At 45.2% G+C, this 16,280-nt stretch overlaps 3 protein-coding genes and 1 pseudogene across 5 annotated transcripts in view; all 4 read right to left on the bottom strand.

Moving 5' to 3' along the window:
* Positions 1-509, bottom strand: part of LOC111081208 — a 46,387-nt gene extending 45,878 nt beyond the window's left edge. The window contains exon 1 of the mRNA XM_041595262.1: positions 289-509. Within this exon, the coding sequence (XP_041451196.1) occupies positions 289-296 (8 nt within the window). The 5' untranslated portion in view covers positions 297-509. The remainder of the gene's footprint in view (positions 1-288) is intronic.
* An 8,287-nt stretch (positions 510-8,796) lies between these two features.
* LOC111081594 lies at positions 8,797-9,890 on the bottom strand (annotated as a pseudogene).
* A 298-nt stretch (positions 9,891-10,188) lies between these two features.
* Positions 10,189-11,292, bottom strand: LOC121404874. The gene is made up of 4 exons (XM_041595263.1): positions 11,236-11,292; positions 10,863-11,101; positions 10,675-10,799; positions 10,189-10,619 (listed from the first exon to the last, which is right to left on the bottom strand). The coding sequence occupies exons 1-4, from the start codon at positions 11,254-11,256 to the stop codon at positions 10,378-10,380; spliced, it is 627 nt and encodes a 208-aa protein (XP_041451197.1). The 5' UTR covers positions 11,257-11,292; the 3' UTR covers positions 10,189-10,377.
* Positions 11,293-12,831: 1,539 nt separating this feature from the next.
* Positions 12,832-15,927, bottom strand: LOC111074604. 3 transcript variants are annotated; one of them, XM_022367444.2, is made up of 9 exons: positions 15,419-15,927; positions 15,235-15,367; positions 14,937-15,138; positions 14,697-14,882; positions 14,368-14,633; positions 14,206-14,290; positions 14,041-14,146; positions 13,863-13,992; positions 12,832-13,808 (listed from the first exon to the last, which is right to left on the bottom strand). In XM_022367444.2, exons 2-5 carry the CDS (start codon positions 15,322-15,324, stop codon positions 14,374-14,376), a joined length of 738 nt encoding a protein of 245 aa, XP_022223136.1. In that variant the 5' UTR covers positions 15,325-15,367; positions 15,419-15,927; the 3' UTR covers positions 12,832-13,808; positions 13,863-13,992; positions 14,041-14,146; positions 14,206-14,290; positions 14,368-14,373. The 3 variants fall into 3 exon arrangements, with proteins under 3 accessions (XP_022223136.1, XP_022223135.1, XP_022223134.1); XM_022367443.2 differs by having other exon boundaries at positions 14,206-14,287; XM_022367442.2 differs by having other exon boundaries at positions 14,206-14,633.
* Between the last annotated feature and the right edge of the window lie 353 nt (positions 15,928-16,280).

Genomic DNA, 16,280 nt, shown 5'->3' with positions numbered 1-16,280 from the left:
TAATATATAATATAATGTAATGTAGTAATAGTAATATAGTAAATATTCAACTTAAATCAGGCTAACATCAGAGGGAAAAGAATTGTGTGCAAGTACGGGGTACCACAGGTGTCTTCATGCCCATTCTCACTGCCAAAAATAATCCACAACCTTTTTATTGCGGTTTCCTTTTAATGCCCGTGTGGATCGTATGTTCAATATTCTCGCTCTCGCGCTCATGACACTCACTCTCACCCGCACAAGCCAACTTTCTTGGGCCAGGCAAAGTTATAGCGAATTCTCACTTACATGATCATATGTACATATGTTACCGGGTCCAGCGCCGAAAGATCTTTCGTCGAGACTTGGTTCCACCTGTAGCTGAGAAAGAAAAACGAAAAAAAACGAGAGAGAGAGAGAGCGAACTGAGCTTTCAGGGAGCTTTTGGGGAGCTTAGCCCTCTGCTGCCGTCGGAGCCACTACACTGGGAGGTTATGATTTTACTGGGATTTTTAATTCACTTTGTTACCTCACTTCGCACATTTTTCTTTTCGCCCCGTTACATATTATCCACTGGGAATCTCTTTTATACTAATATAAACTATACCAGGGTAAACTTCCTAACCAAGGCTCTCTTTTTCGACTTTGCTCTGCCCACTCTCACTAACACACGCACAGACACCGAAAAATCAATTTTGGGTTATGGTTCCCATTAGTTGGCCGAATCACTCATTCCGCGGTAGAGAAAGTATATTCCGATGAGTTTGGCGCACTTCCGGTAACTTCCGGTGACTTCCGCTCCCTTTAGCGATCGAGGGTGTCACACCGTGATCCCGGCGGGAGCAGCAGCGTTGCGGCCGATTAGAGTCTGTCTTGCTTACTGCAGCTTTGCGCTCAGCTCTCGTGCGGTTGCACTTGATGTACTCAGTTTAGAGCTTTCTCCTCTAGCTATGTAGCAGCCTATAGCCTAGGTGCCATTCTGCGGTAATTAAGATAAAACAGAAGAGCACAAAGCCGAAAGACATATAAGCGGGGGGAATCGGATATAACCCTAACTACGAAACTGGTGCAATAATTACCCTTTTCCCGGTATGGCACCTTGCATAGATTTATTTTGTGTAGTTGAAAAGATCGTGGCTGCTGTCTGGCTCCAAAAGCCTTTGCTGATCAGATAGTGGTATTGACAAAAATGACTTAACGATTCGATCGTCAGAAGAGAAAGAAAGAGTTTTGCCCCGGAAACTACTTAGGAGGCCCTGTCAAGGCTTCCCCTTTAAATAAATATATATTTAAAAGCTTATAGCTGCGTTTCCCCTTGCCCAGTAGAACTGTTATACTATTACGATGCACGAACAGTGCCTACTTTTAGGATGCATCACCACTCGACAAACGACCCATTACACACCCCCCTGCCAAAATCACACTTAGGGGTTCAATACTCCCAAGGGTGATACTCGTTTGGAGAGTTAATTCTATCTATCATTGTTTTATGTCTTTAGCATGGTACTTTCCGACTAATTTACCCTGAAGATCCTCCAATTCATAATAACTATGTCCTAACCTTGTCCTTACTCTTGCCTTTACAAACGTCGGGGCGAGTTTTGCATTAAACCCCTTTGCAAAGTTGCTTTGTTGATGGTTTCGCCGAAATACCTCCTGCCCTGGTTGAAACGATACCTCGCGACTTCGCAGATTATACGTGTTTTCATTCCTACGCTGTTGCTTCAGCATGGTTTGTTTTCCCTTTTTGCGAATGAGGTCGAATGAGTCTCCCCTATCAAATGCAAAAGACTGATCCTCTAAAACTCCTAGGTTTCGTAGCAATGGATAGGCAGAGCCACTCGTAATCATATTCTGACCGAAAGCCACCCGATACGGACTACTGTTTATGGCTGCATGCACGCTTGATCGCAATGCACATGCTATCGAACTCATCTGTTCATCCCAATTACTTTGGTCGGGTTTGATATAAGCCTTTATTGCTGCGATCACCGATCTATTGACCCTTTGCGAGGCATTTGCTTGGGGAGCGTATACCGCGGTGTATGAATGTTTAATGCCGTATTTCTGCAATAGTTCATTAAACCGGTGCGACTTAAATTGCACACCATTATCAGACACCATAACCTCCGGCACGCCAAAACAATGGAATAGTTCTTCCTCTATAAATGGAGTAATGGCCTCAGCCGTAAATTTCTTCACCGTTTTCAAAAACGGAAATTTAGAAAAATGATCCAACACCACGAAGATGCCGATGTTTCCGGACTTGCTGCGGGGGTACGGCCCTAAAAAGTCCACATAAAGCTTCTGGAATTTCCCCATTGGCGGTCTCAACGTGTAGTTTGGATGCTTGCTACCTTTACAAATGTCACAGCTGCCTATAAACTCTTTCACATCCGTCACTAGGTTTGGCCAATAATAATAACGGCGAATTCGCTCTAGGGTCTTGTTTATCCCACCATGCGCTGCTAACGGGTGTTCATGAGCCTCCTTCAAGACCTCCTGTACTAATCCATTAGGGATCCAAAGTTTCCAACATAGATCGTCGGCAATTTTTTCTCCCGTGGCATGTTCAGATCGCCGATATATCAGATTGTCGACTATTTTCACGTCTGGCAATCGATCTTGGTTAGCCCGAACCTTAAACATCATCTCTTGATAGTCAGCTGATTGAAATTGAGGGGATCGTAAATCAATTAAGCTATCGAATTGAATGGCTGAGAGATCTTCGGTGAAAACCCTGGAGAGGGCGTCCGGAACAATGTTCTGCGATCCCTTTCGATGGAATATTTTAAAGGAAACCCCTTGAAGCTTCAGCGCCCATCTTGCTAACCTGGAGCTTAGATCTGCTTGGGACATAAGCCACTTCAAGGAAGCATGGTCCGTGATTATGGTAAACTCCTGCCCTTCTATGTATGGCCTAAATTTTTTCACACACATCACGGCTGCCAGACATTCTTTTTCCGTTACGGAATAGTTACATCTTGGCCTTCAGCAACTCAAATGCTTTCTGCGCCTCTTCGGTCCACTTGAACTTTAGCTTTTGCTTGAGCGTCCTAGTCCTTGATGAACTTATGATACCACCCTGTGAGACCTAAAAAACGTCGAACCTGTTTCAGTGACCGAGGGATAGGAAATTCTTTTATCGATTCTACTTTTTCAGGATCCGTCCGAATAGTGCCATGACCAATGACATGGCCAAGATATTTGACTTGCTTCAGGCAGAAATGTGATTTCTGGACATTTATGGTCAAACCCGCTTGCTGTAAACGCCCCGCTACCTCGGTGAGGACATTCACGTGTTTATCAAACGAGTCGGAAATGACTAACAAATCATCGAGGTACACAAATATCTCGTTCCGCAGCCCTGAAGGAATAACCTTATCCATAAGCTTGCACATTGTTTGTGGAGCATTAGATAGGCCAAACGGCATGACTGTGAACTGATATAGGGGTCGTCCTGGTACAGTAAATGCAGTTTTGTCGCGTGACCTTTCTTCAAGAGGGATCTGCCAATACGCGTCTTTCAAATCAATGCTTGAAATAAATTCCGCTCGCGGCAGCCGACTGAGAATCCCGTCAATAAGAGGCATTGGGTAGGCGTTTTTATACCCGTACTCAAAAAAGAGTTAAGGGGTATATTAGATTTGTGGTAAAAGTGGATGTGTGTAACGCAGAGAAGGAAACGTTTCCGACCCCATAAAGTATATATATTCTTGATCAGCATCAATAGCCGAGTCGATATAGCCATGTCTGTCTGTCCGTCTGTCCGTCTGTCTGTCTTGTTGAGCGCCTAGATCTCAGAGACTATAAGAGCTAGGGCAACCAAATTTGGTGTATTTCAAAATTTCGCCCCGCCCCCTTCCGCCCACACAAAAAACGAAAATCTGTGGCAGGCACATTTTTAAAGGTACGATAAAACTAAAAACGCAGTATCGTAGAGAATGACCATATCTACCAGACTGCCGAATCTGAATCAGATCGGATCATAATTATAGCCAGAATGAAGAAATTCATTTTCAGTTGCTTCCCCTCCTCCTCCCGCCAACGACAACGCAACTCATTTTCCTTCTCGCTCGCACACGCTGCCGCGTTCAGTGCGCGAGCAACCCCTAGCGGAGGAGATGTAGAATAGACATTGTAGATGAGATGTAGATAGCAGATGTAGCAAAAAAATGTAAAATGTAATTTTTATTTTTTTTTATCTAAAATTCTAAAAAATTATAAGCTCAATAATGTATATACTGACTGAGTACGGGTATAAGTAGAGTCGTGTCCCCAGAAACGACTCACACGTTCCTTCTCGTTAATAGTCACTTCATTAATCTTCATACTATCGATGCATAGCCGCACATTGCCTGGTTTACGTACCATAACGACCGGCGATGACCAAGGGCTATTCGACTCTTCTATCACTCCCAGCGACAACATTCTATCAAGTTCGGTATACATGAGCTGTTCGACCGCTGGAGAGACGGCATAGTGCCTTTGCTTGATGGGTTTAGCATCTCCCACATCGATATCATGCTGTAGCAGGGTCGTTTTCCCTAGGCCTCTCTCTGCAAATGAGGGAAACAATTTAATCGTTTCCACTAACTGGGCCTTCTGTTGTACTGACAGGGGCAACTGATTCGGATCATCCAGCAACACGCCTGAGATGGTCGCCCCCAGAGCTTTATTAGACAAAAAGGCAGGCAGCAAGTTAAACTTCGTCCAGAAATCGATCCCTAAATACAAATCTTGCGACAAAGACGGCACAATCCACAAGCGAAATGTCTGGGACTCTCCCCTAAACTGAATAGTAGTATTAAGTCGACCAATAATTGGTTGCTGCTTGCCATCTGCTGTACTAACCGACGCTTTAATAGGCCTGTAGCCCGAACTTTCCTTTTGCATTTCGGACGCCAGAGTTCCTCCTATACAGCTGATCGAGGCACCCGTATCCATTAGGCCTGTTACGGTTTTGCCTAATAAATACACTTCTGCGTACGGTCGCCAATCCTTGGAATCGTTGACTATTGATGCGAGCACATTTCGCTTTTCTGCCTTGTGTTTTTGCCGATATTGTAGTCGACGCTGTCTCGACCTACTGACTATTGATTTCTGACTCAACTTAGTTTGCCTCTGAGACCGGATGGGTAATGGAAATTCTGGTAATTCTGACAACTCCGGTAATTGAGATAAATCTAGTAACTTTGACAAATCTGGTAGTTTGGAACTAGTCGGTTCCACTAGGGGTCGGTGTTCGACCCCTTTAGGTTTTTTGATGCATTACATCGGTTACACGATGGCTTGTACGTATTTGGTCGCCCACAGCCGTAACAAAAGACCTTGCGTTCTGCTACACACTCCTGGTAACGATGACCATGCACTCCACAGTTCCAACAAAGGAGAGACACTGCAGCCATCTCTAGGTCCTCAGACATTTCATCTGGGCCCCCCGGCGGCCCGAGGGACGGCGCGGGCGTAACGTACGCGACCACACCGTTCGCGAGTGCGAACTACATGCCGTAGCTGAGCCACCGACATGATCGACACATGCAAAATTTCGTGCTGAATATCAGCGGCAAAATTGGCTCTCAGGATTTCCAGCAAGGCTGGTTCCGTCAGAGGTTGCACGAGTTTGTCTGCAATTGAGATGATGGCTTCATAGAAAGCATCAAAGTTCTCATTCCCTTTCTGTTTTCGCTGCGATAACGCTGAGCGAATCTCCAGATCGGTTCTGCCGTCTTTAAACTGCGCTCTCAGTGCGGCACTTAGTTGAGGCCAATTTACTATTGCGACACTTTTATGATACCGCCAGAACCACTCACTAGCGCTACCTTCAAACAAATTGCTAGCATACCGAGCAAGCAATTCCAAGTTCCCATCTAACGTCTGTCTAGTAAGAGCCTCCACTCGGTACACAAAATCATCCACTCCCATCGACGAGTATCCAGAATAACGCAGTTTCCAATTGGAAATTATTTGATTTATTCTGTCTGGTCTCAGCTCCGCTGTACCTTGGGATCCCCACGGGGAACGGCCTTCAGGGACGCCATTGTTCAACGGCCCTACTGATTCTCTCGGTGGTATTTGAAACAGTTGTTCAAATGTCTGGGGTGTAGCCTCCCCTTGCGTTCCCATTTCCGCGTGTGGCCTTGGGGTCGTATTCTGAATGGCTAATCTTTGGAACCCCACTTCGATCGAGTGTGTCATCTGCGCCATGGCTTGTGTCATTTGCGCGATCTGTGACATGGCTTTGGTCAGAGATTGGGTCATTTGCGCCAAGCCATCAGTCATAACATTGCCCTGCCTATTCTCGGCATTGCCATTTGGGGGGTCTACTGCCTGAGCAACCGGTTGCTGCTCTGTACCTTCAGATACAGGAATACCTTGAGATCTTGTTCTAGTCATGTTGCGCGTTTCTGACTGGGAACTAGAATTCTGCGCCGCAGCGAGTTCGTCTGCTAAATTAGGAGCTGGAGTCCCCAAATACGCAAAACAGACTGGACAGACTGTTTTTTCTCCTTCTCGACTTAGCAAACACCCAATATGAAATATGTGCTTACACCTAGTCTGGACACACTGCGTTGGGTCTTCAATTTCTATCACACAAATCCCACAGTTTAAACTAATATCTAATCTTTGTTCACTTTGTGACCCGCTTTGGGCGTGGAACATGTTCCTTTCACTCTCAGTTTTCTATCAAATAACTATTTTATTTCACTCTACCATAAATCCGAAAAGTAATTAATGCGTTTTCTTAATCTTTGATATTCTATTTGTATTTAAATTGGTAATAATTTGCTTGATCTAAAACCAAAAACTTTAATTAAAAAGATATGTATGACAATAATAATAGTTGGACCCTCACCTAAACCTTCATGCTCACAGTTTATTTTACCCATAGCATCGAACATACAAAAGAGGACGATTCACATTAAAGAAACCTCCTCAATACCAGCCGGGAGTAAAAGGGTCCTGTACCATAGTTGTATACCACGGCAGGAATTCCGCAAACACACGCCGATCTCCATTGAGGAGAGAATACCAAATTACTCGAAACCGTCAAGGGTCAATTTTTCGATAATCCGCCCACAAATAATAATATAGGGTTTTGAACGCTCATTTGACGGAGGAAACCCTCACACAAAACACAAAGGAAACTCTGCAATGTTCAACCCATAGGTCAGTTCCGATATGCAGGTCACCTCACCGTTTCGTATAGGAGTGGGAAAAATTAAAAACGAGAAAAAAGTTCCGGGAAACATATAGATGATTCAGACTTAAGACAAAGCAGTTGGTTGCTGTACGGAAGTGGTTCTCGAATTAATTAGTTAGCGGTAAGGCTATCAATGTGACTGATAATATTTCCTTATTCCAGCCAAACTGCATAGTTCGAACGGGACATGCTTCTTTAGGGACATTATATGCTCGCATTCGCTCTCGCGCTCATGACACTCACTCTCACCCGCACAAGCCAACTTTCTTGGGCCAGGCAAAGTTATAGCGAATTCTCACTTACATGATCATATGTACATATGTTACCGGGTCCAGCGCCGAAAGATCTTTCGTCGAGACTTAGGTTCCACCTGTAGCTGAGAAAGAAAAACGAAAAAAAAACGAGAGAGAGAGAGAGAGAGAGAACTGAGCTTTCAGGGAGCTTTTGGGGAGCTTAGCCCTCTGCTGCCGTCGGAGCCACTACACTGGGAGGTTATGATTTTACTGGGATTTTTAATTCACTTTGTTACCTCACTATTATCCACTGGGAATCTCTTTTATACTAATAAAAACTATACCAGGGTAAACTTCCTAACCAAGGCTCTCTTTTTCGACTTTGCTCTGCCCACTCTCACTAACACACGCACAGACACCGAAAAATCAATTTTGGGTTATGGTTCCCATTAACTTCCGGTGACTTCCGCTCCCTTTAGCGATCGAAGGTGTCACACCGTGATCCCGGCGGGAGCAGCAGCGTTGCGGCCGATTAGAGTCTGTCTTGCTTACTGCAGCTTTGCGCTCAGCTCTCGTGCGGTTGCACTTGATGTACTCAGTTTAGAGCTTTCTCCTCTAGCTATGTAGCAGCCTATAGCCTAGGTGCCATTCTGCGGTAATTAAGATAAAACAGAAGAGCACAAAGCCAAAAGACATATAAGCGGGGGGAATCGGATATAACCCTAACTACGAAACTGGTGCAATAATTACCCTTTTCCCGGTATGGCACCTTGCATAGATTTATTTTGTGTAGTTGAAAAGATCGTGGCTGCTGTCTGGCTCCAAAAGCCTTTGCTGATCAGATAGTGGTATTGACAAAAATGACTTAACGATTGGATCGTCAAAAGAGAAAGAAAGAGTTTTGCCCCGGAAACTACTTAGGAGGCCCTGTCAAGGCTTCTTTGCTTTCAGGGCGTTGTGCCGGCCTATCAGTTCTTCCCTTTTTTATGGTTTTCATTTTTGAATACCCTTAATGCTTGGTCGAAACTTTGCCGTTCGGGCCATCTTCGGTCATTGCCCTCGCTCAGCAGCATTCGAGCGCAGTAAGCTTTAAATAAATATATATTTAAAAGCTTATAGCTGCGTTTCCCCTTGCCCAGTAGAACTGTTATAATATTGCGATGCACGAACAGTGCCTACTTTTAGGATGCATCACCACTCGACAAACGACCCATTACAGGAGGCACGCCTCACAAGTGGTTCTATATGGAAAAAAATAAAAGAGCACATACCGATGCTTTCAAGCAGCTGACCACCGCACATTCTTCTGGCGAAGGTTTCAGTTGATTGCAGAAATATTGAATACGCTTTCATGATCTTACTCTCACCTTCCGTGTCCTTTGCTGGAATTCCCACTCGCTTTGGACGATGGAATGGCCTTCTTTCGATTCGAAATGCCTTACGATTCGAAAGGCAGGTCTTAATATAAGTTATGTTATAAGTATAGTCTTAATCAGTGTACTTATACTTATACGTATACTTGATGTTTGAGCATTCTAAAGTCTTAATCATTGTACTCACGCCTTTGCTAGCTCTTCGATTACGGGCAACAGCTCCTTGGGATGCGCCTTACGCTTATGCGAGCGACAATTCGGAGAAGTCCTTGTCGCAGAAATTACACTTGTACGGCCGTATGCCGGTGTGCAGGATGAGATGGGACTTCAATGTTTTGGTACGCTTGAATTCCGCACCGCAGAGCTCACACTTGTATTGCCGCTTGTCGGAGTGGACTATTTTGTGCTTGTTGAAGGTTCGTCGCTCTTGAGCTTCAGTCCGCAGATGTTGCACTCGTAGATGGTGGCACTGTGCGTGTCGGCATGCACCTGGAAGTGGATTCAAAGATTAGTGTTGCTCGGAGATGGCTCCATGGATCTACTCTACCCTGAGTCTGGCCTTGTTCTCGGTGGCAGATGGGCATTCGAAGGGACACTCGTCGGTGTGGACCAGCTTGTGATCATTGAGAGCGGCGAGAAAATTGAAGCTCTTTGCACAGATGTAGGGCTTCATCTGCTTCCATGTGGCGCTTGAGGGTTCCCCGGCGTGGTGAAGAGCTTCGCACAGTGCGGGCAGGAGTTGTCCGCCTTGTTTTTGGCCGGCAAGTGACTGCGCTGGTGGGTCTGCAGCTGAGGCACTGTGGGAAAGCTGGCCCCGCATTGGTGGCAGTCGAGATTTGGCAAGTCGTTGGGCATGACATTATGCACTTCCAGCATGTGTCTCTTGTATGCATTCGGCTTTTTGTAGGGTTTGCGGCAGATTTCACATTTGTATGAATATATGGTAGGTTTCTCGTCCTGGGAGTTTGGCACAGGGTCATCCTCAACATCGGATTCTGAGCTTTTGGCAAGCTCTCCTCTGACGGCTCTCTTCATATGGTTTCACATCATTATATTCCTCGTTTTCGCTCTCTTCTATTATGCTATCCTCGTAGCACTCTTCTATCCTCTGCCTCAACATTCTCATATTCTGCTTCCACTTCCTGCTTTTGCTCTTCCTGTATTTTCACTTGCACATGGAAGTCCTGTGGCGTTACGCTCTCGACATGACGTGCTTCCACTCGTAAGTAGAACACAATCCGTATGGAGCTCTTCATAGTCCACAGACCCTACATCCGGGCTTAGGTTCTGCAATCTAAAGAAGAGCGTCTGGACGCGTCGCACCCGCTCCGAGAACTACGACTACTACTAGCTATTTTTATTACATTTTAATGCACTTATTAGGAATATTCTTAGAACAGAAAACTCTGTAAAACAAAACCAATACATTTTTTCTTTATATTCATATTCTTATACTACTCCTTTCGTGTTTGCACGAAATGCTATTTACTCTGCATCTAACGTGCCGAAATATTTCTCGTATTTCTCGTACGGACGCTTGTCGACAAGCTGAAGGTGTTCCTCCACGTATACGCGAAAACATTTCATTTCAATATAGTTCTCGAATATCCGTTTCGTCTCCGCTTTCGTAGTCCATGATATTAGCCTGGGCGCGGACCGACGTGCGGCGCGTATTGAGAGGCAGGGGAACACTCTCAGTGGACAGACTTTTGCTTGTAGACGCGACTGGCTCCTTATTTTTGACAGCAGCAGAGCTTCCATTGGCCCGGTGGGGATCATCTAATCGGATAACCTTGGATAGCGGGACAAGGTCATGTGGGTCGTCATCATCTTGAAAAAGGGGGATAAATTTACAAAAACACCTTGCATTGTAAAATGTACTTACCAGTCAAATCGCTGCTGGAGCTGGAGACGGCCTTTCTTTTCGTTTGTTTCTTCTTAAGCTTCGCCAACTCTTCTTCCAGAATGTTTGGATTCTGCCTTAAAAATCGGCGCAACTTCTTTTTGTATCTATGGAAGGAAAGTAAGAATAATTATTACATTGCACTGTAAACTTAACTTAACTTGACTTACATAGCTTGGCCTTTGGCGGCCGCTTCTATGTACGGAACCTTGCACTCTTTCGAAAGCTGATGCCATTTATCATAAATGAATTTTTCGCGGTGAATTTTCGAAAGTTGCAGCCAGGTTTGCAGGCAGTCGCGTTTCAGTTCCTTCCGTCTTTCGTTTGTGAACCGCACATAGGCTTTCAATGGTGGTTTAGGGGCTCCTGGGGCAAAGATGCGGCGTTTGAGTTTCTTTATTTTTTGATCTAAAAATAAAATGAAAAATAAAATATTGTTCTAATAATGTTCGGTTCGTACTTACTTAGAACGTCGTCGCTGTCGGAACTTGAGCTCAATTCCGATTGGGATGATTCAATTCGCTCAGGCGAGTCGTGTACGTCATGGACGCTCTGAAGATGCATCTTCAGATTCACTTTCTTAGCGCTCTTATATGGACAGAGCGGGCATTCGAAATCTGTTGTCTTTGGTCCAAATGCACAGCTATACTGTTTATGTCTTAGTAAGGAATTTTTAATCATTTTTTTCTTGCATTGTTCGCATCTTACGAATCCTAATTCTAGTTCGCTCTAGAAAATATAAATAAGTGAAAATATAAAATATACTTACATATACTTTAATTTACTTACATCGCTGGAAGAACTGCAACTTGAAAAACTGGACGCATGACCATGCACTTCAACCCATCTTGTGAATGTTACGGGCAGGTCTTTGTTCCATGGCCTTTCGTCCCATGGAGGTAGGCTGGAGGTTGTTGGATGGTCTTCATCGCTTGAAGAAGATGATTTGATGATTAAAAGGAAAGTGGCAAAAAGTTAACAAAACTCTAAACAAAAACCGGCGCCGGCTTGCAGAAAAATGAGTGTGACCAGATAGGCAGATGAGATGATGCCAACTCGGTGGAAAAAGGATGGACGCAAAGTGCTCAAAATGAGCCATTTAAAAATGGCTGACTTTGATGATTTAATTTAATTTTTAAATTTACCTTAAAGTTTGTTCGCTCTAGAAAATATAAACAAATGAAAATAAAATGATATGTAATCCAACAATATATGATATGTAGCTTGGCAGGTCAATTTAAAAATAAAATATATATATTTATTTTGTGCTCAATAATTGAGCCGCGACGCTCATTTAGCTCATCTGAACGGCGTCGACGGCGGCCGGGGTCTTTTAGATTTTTGGCGGGCGTTATTGAACAAACACGTGGCTTCAACTCAAGCAGTTCAACAGAAGGTTTTTCTCATTTTCCTTTTTTTTCGTTTTCTCACCGAAATCTCAACGTAAGTATTACCATAGGAGCGAAGACTGAGCGACACCCGCGCCGAGAGGGGGCGACGGTATGTGGCAACATCCGGTATGCAGCCAAAAAAAACAATATTATTATGCCCGGGGGGGGGGATTACCATATATATAATATATATATTATATATATATATTATATTTCATATTTTCCTTTCCAGATGTCCCTTCACCAAAATTTTCATTTTGGCGGCGCTGGCGGTGGCCGTGGCCGAGGAGGTTGCGGTGGCCGTGGAGGTAGCGGTGGCCGCACAAACACCCTCAGGTAAAGGCAGGAACGCAGGCAACAGATCTGCGACAGAGCCTTCGCGATGATGATGGCCGCCCACCGTGGCGAAACGGGCGGCATGGCAGCCGACGGGCGCGCCTTGCTGGAGCGCCTGAGGCAGCATAATGTGCTGCCATACGTTTCGGTGGCCCAGGCACCACACGTCCAATATGTCTCGCAGCAGGCCCAGGCACCACACGTCCAATATGTCTCGCAGGAGGCCCAGGCCGCTCATGTCCAATATGTCTCGCAGGAGGCCCAGGCACCACACGTCCAATATGTCTCGCAGGAGGCCCAGGCCGCTCACTGGAGCAATAATACATACATTTGTCCAATGGACCAATAATGATAATAATAATAATAATACATTGTTATAAAATATATATATAATAAATACATAATATAAATATTTTTGTGTTTGACAAATACGGCGTATCGCAGCCACAAAGCGAGCAGAAGACAACGAAAAAGGGAGCAGGACTGCCCAAGGAGCCGAAGGGCTCGCGCAGGAACCTGGATGTGCTGTCGAAGATTCGCTTCTCCTACGAGGCTTATCCCCTCAGCTCCATATACTCCTCGCGGCAGGTGCTGCTCGTCTCGGAGATCGAGATACGCGACCGCCTGCGCTCCTCGGACATCAACAAGTTCCTGTATCATCCGAACATCAGCAACATATCCCGCCGGCTCGACGAGAACATGGTCATTGTGAAGGCCCTGAATGTGCGGCCCAATCCACAGAAGAGCACCGCCGAGGAGTGCTCCCTGCGCGTGTCCATTCTGCCCATCAAACTGAACATTGATCAGGATACGCTGCTCTTTCTGGAGGACTTCTTTTCGGCGCTGCTCAAGAACTCCTCCAGTGCCAGTGCCCCAGCGAATGCCAAAATGGAGGTCAACTCTGCCTCCGACATGCCCTGCAGGATTTGGAGGCGAGGGAGATTGTGGAGAGGAATCTCGATGTGCTCATCGACGAGGGCAAGGACAACACGGCCGAGCTGGAGGATGATCCCCTGGGTGGAGAGTCGGCGCCCGTCTACTTCCGGGAGGTGATCTTCAGCCCCGCACTGCCCATCTGCTTCGACTACCATGGCCGTAGGATTGAGCTCTCATTATGGGCCTGGCGCAGCTACAAGGATAGGGCATCTGTCTGCGGGAGCTCGTCAACCGTCGCGGCATCCTGGGCTGGAACAAGCTCTGCGAATTCCTCTGCAAGGAGTGGCTGAAGGACATCAAACGCAATCAGCTCACGAACATTCTGATTCTAACGATAATCCAGGCGCAGTTGTTGTTGCTGACAGATGCCAGGATTTCCACCGAACAGATAGTGGTTGTTGGCCAAACATCCATATGCTGTATGTCACGGCGATCCTTAACCTTACTCAGACTCTAGAAATGTATTTTCTAGTTAAATGTTTACTCATTGTTCGATTTCAGACTTACGGAGAATACATAGATTTCGTCGCGTTCACAATCAATCGTAGCCCACAGTGTGATATCCATTGCAGCCTCCATACAAATATAATGAGGCGTTTTTTGGCATCATCCACCAACTGATGGCCACCACGATTGCCTGCAAACGAATGTAAATATATATATGTATATACATGTAAATACTGACCAGGTTTGCCTCGCTTTCAGTGTGTTTCATATGCCAGCTTGTACAAATACTCGTCCATGAGACCCTCATCAATGCACTCGGCCTTCTCAAAGTCCCCTTGCACCACCTTTGAAGCGGAATCAGAGGAATTAAAATGTAAAAGCACAGAAATAACAGAGTCGTTACCAGGTATTTGTGCAATTCACTGATAAGCGGGTGCTCGAGTTTTACATTTGTTTGCTCCTGAAGGCAGGGCAGTCATGTAGCCCTGCTGACGAAAGTGTATTATAATTCTTCATTCGCGCACACGTATACATGGGATCGTCTTGGCCGTGGAGTTCGATGTACCATATACTATACGATGGACCCCGATATGTTCTCCGAGCCGTCTTCGGTCATGCAGCGCAGGTTGAATACTTCTGGTATATTGTCGTTCTTGAGTCCTCTGGGGGCGGGGGCGGCGGTACGCCCTCGGTAGATGGCGCAGCCGGTCCAGGCTCGGGAGACTCTGCGTCGAGCGGAGGTGGCGGTCCCAACGGAGTGTACCATCAGGGCGGTGGTAGCGCAAGAAAAGACGCCCACTTTGAGCGGAGTCTTCTCCAGCAATTCATTAACTGTGGATTGGTATAATGATTAAATAGCTATCAACCAGAAGTAATATCTCTAAGGTTCCTTACCAATATGTATAACGGGCTTCATGAAGTCCGTTCGGTGTATGTCAAAGGTGCTGCTGCTTTCCGATCCCCACTTGACATTAGATGGTATGCCCAGGGTCTCGGCCACAGGGCCACGGATCAGTTCTTCCAGCAGCTGATCGCGATCTTCGTCAATTTCAAACTTCACCATGGTGCGGTACTGTCGTTCTGGCAGGAGATTTATTTTATATCACGATTTTAGTTATACTTCCAGGCACTCACCTTCGGGTGTCATGGCCAGCTGCCTCTGGAATCGGTCGCCGAGGGTCTCCTTCAAAACATTGTAAAAGTCAACACCTTTGGAGGCCTTCATTACCTCCCACTGGGTGTTGCCCCACTGGGCAGTGGCCTGGATCCGCCTGGGCGCCTGGACGTCCGTCGACGAATCCCCAATCCTGATCTCCCGGTCCATATCCGGCCTTGCCTACGGTTTGCAATTGTTTGTGTGAGCGATAGATAGATAGATAGATCGTAAGACGGTGATTTATGGACGCCTCTTGCTATACGTGGGAAATCTCACCTGGTGGACAACGGACCATGCACTGAGGGACATTGCAGGAGGTGAAGTTCTTTGAGATTCAAACGGACAGTCCAAAGGTTTCAGCGTCATATCGCTGGGCACGGAATCCAGCTTGAGAGCCGTTTTGGATCAACTGCAAAGGAGATGCACGGTCAGGCCCCGAAATATTTATGAAATATCTCACCTTTCTAGCAACAATACAAGATCCAGGCTCCTTTATGTTGCAAACGTGCATTCGCTCCGCCTTCTCACCAGGTATTTGTGCAATTCACTGATACAGTTTTTTTTGGTTGCGTTGCGCCGATCAAGTGCCAAAAAAGATATATATATATATATATATCCTTCAACCAGTGGAAAATGCCATGCCGCTAATCTCAATCTAAATCTAAATCTTAGATTTGGTTAATCTCCAGTGTTTATTTATTATTTATTTGACCTTTTTAGCATACAAAATAAACAAAACATAAAACCGTCGCCCGTTTTCAGAAAATGAGTGTGACCATTCCATCATGTCACGATGTTTGGAACGGAACGGATAATATAATATAATATAATTTTTGCAATCTACGAATTAAAGTCTGCTTTCAAAAGTAAGCCCGAAATTTTTTGCGACCGAGGGCTTATCTTATCTTATTATTATTTACTTTATAGACCTACAAAATGCAAATTTTTTTCAACCGATAAAACTAACGATAAATCCGATATGGATGCTATCGAAAGTTGTATGAATATTTTTAAGACAAAAAAAACACGCGCAACGCAAACCGTTCCGTTCAGTTTTTGTTATATAGTTCAGTGTTTAAAGTTTAATAAAATGGAAAAGGAATCGAAGTCAGGAGGAGCCGGCACGCCCAAGCCCCACAATGCTGGCATGCGATGTAAGAGTTATAAATATAAATATATATAAATATTCACAAAATTTTATTTCAGATGGCTCCGAACGATGTTTTCCCCATCAATTGTGGGAAAATGGGAAGGTATGATTCTTGATACATAGCATATTATATAGCTTACACATAGCATACATATTACACATATTACATGTG

This window comes from Drosophila obscura, unplaced genomic scaffold (assembly GCF_018151105.1).
Source record: "Drosophila obscura isolate BZ-5 IFL unplaced genomic scaffold, ASM1815110v1 contig_46, whole genome shotgun sequence".
Taxonomy (NCBI): domain Eukaryota; kingdom Metazoa; phylum Arthropoda; class Insecta; order Diptera; family Drosophilidae; genus Drosophila; species Drosophila obscura.
Note: the sequence above shows the minus strand (reverse complement) of the source record. Positions and strands in the feature narration are given on the sequence as shown.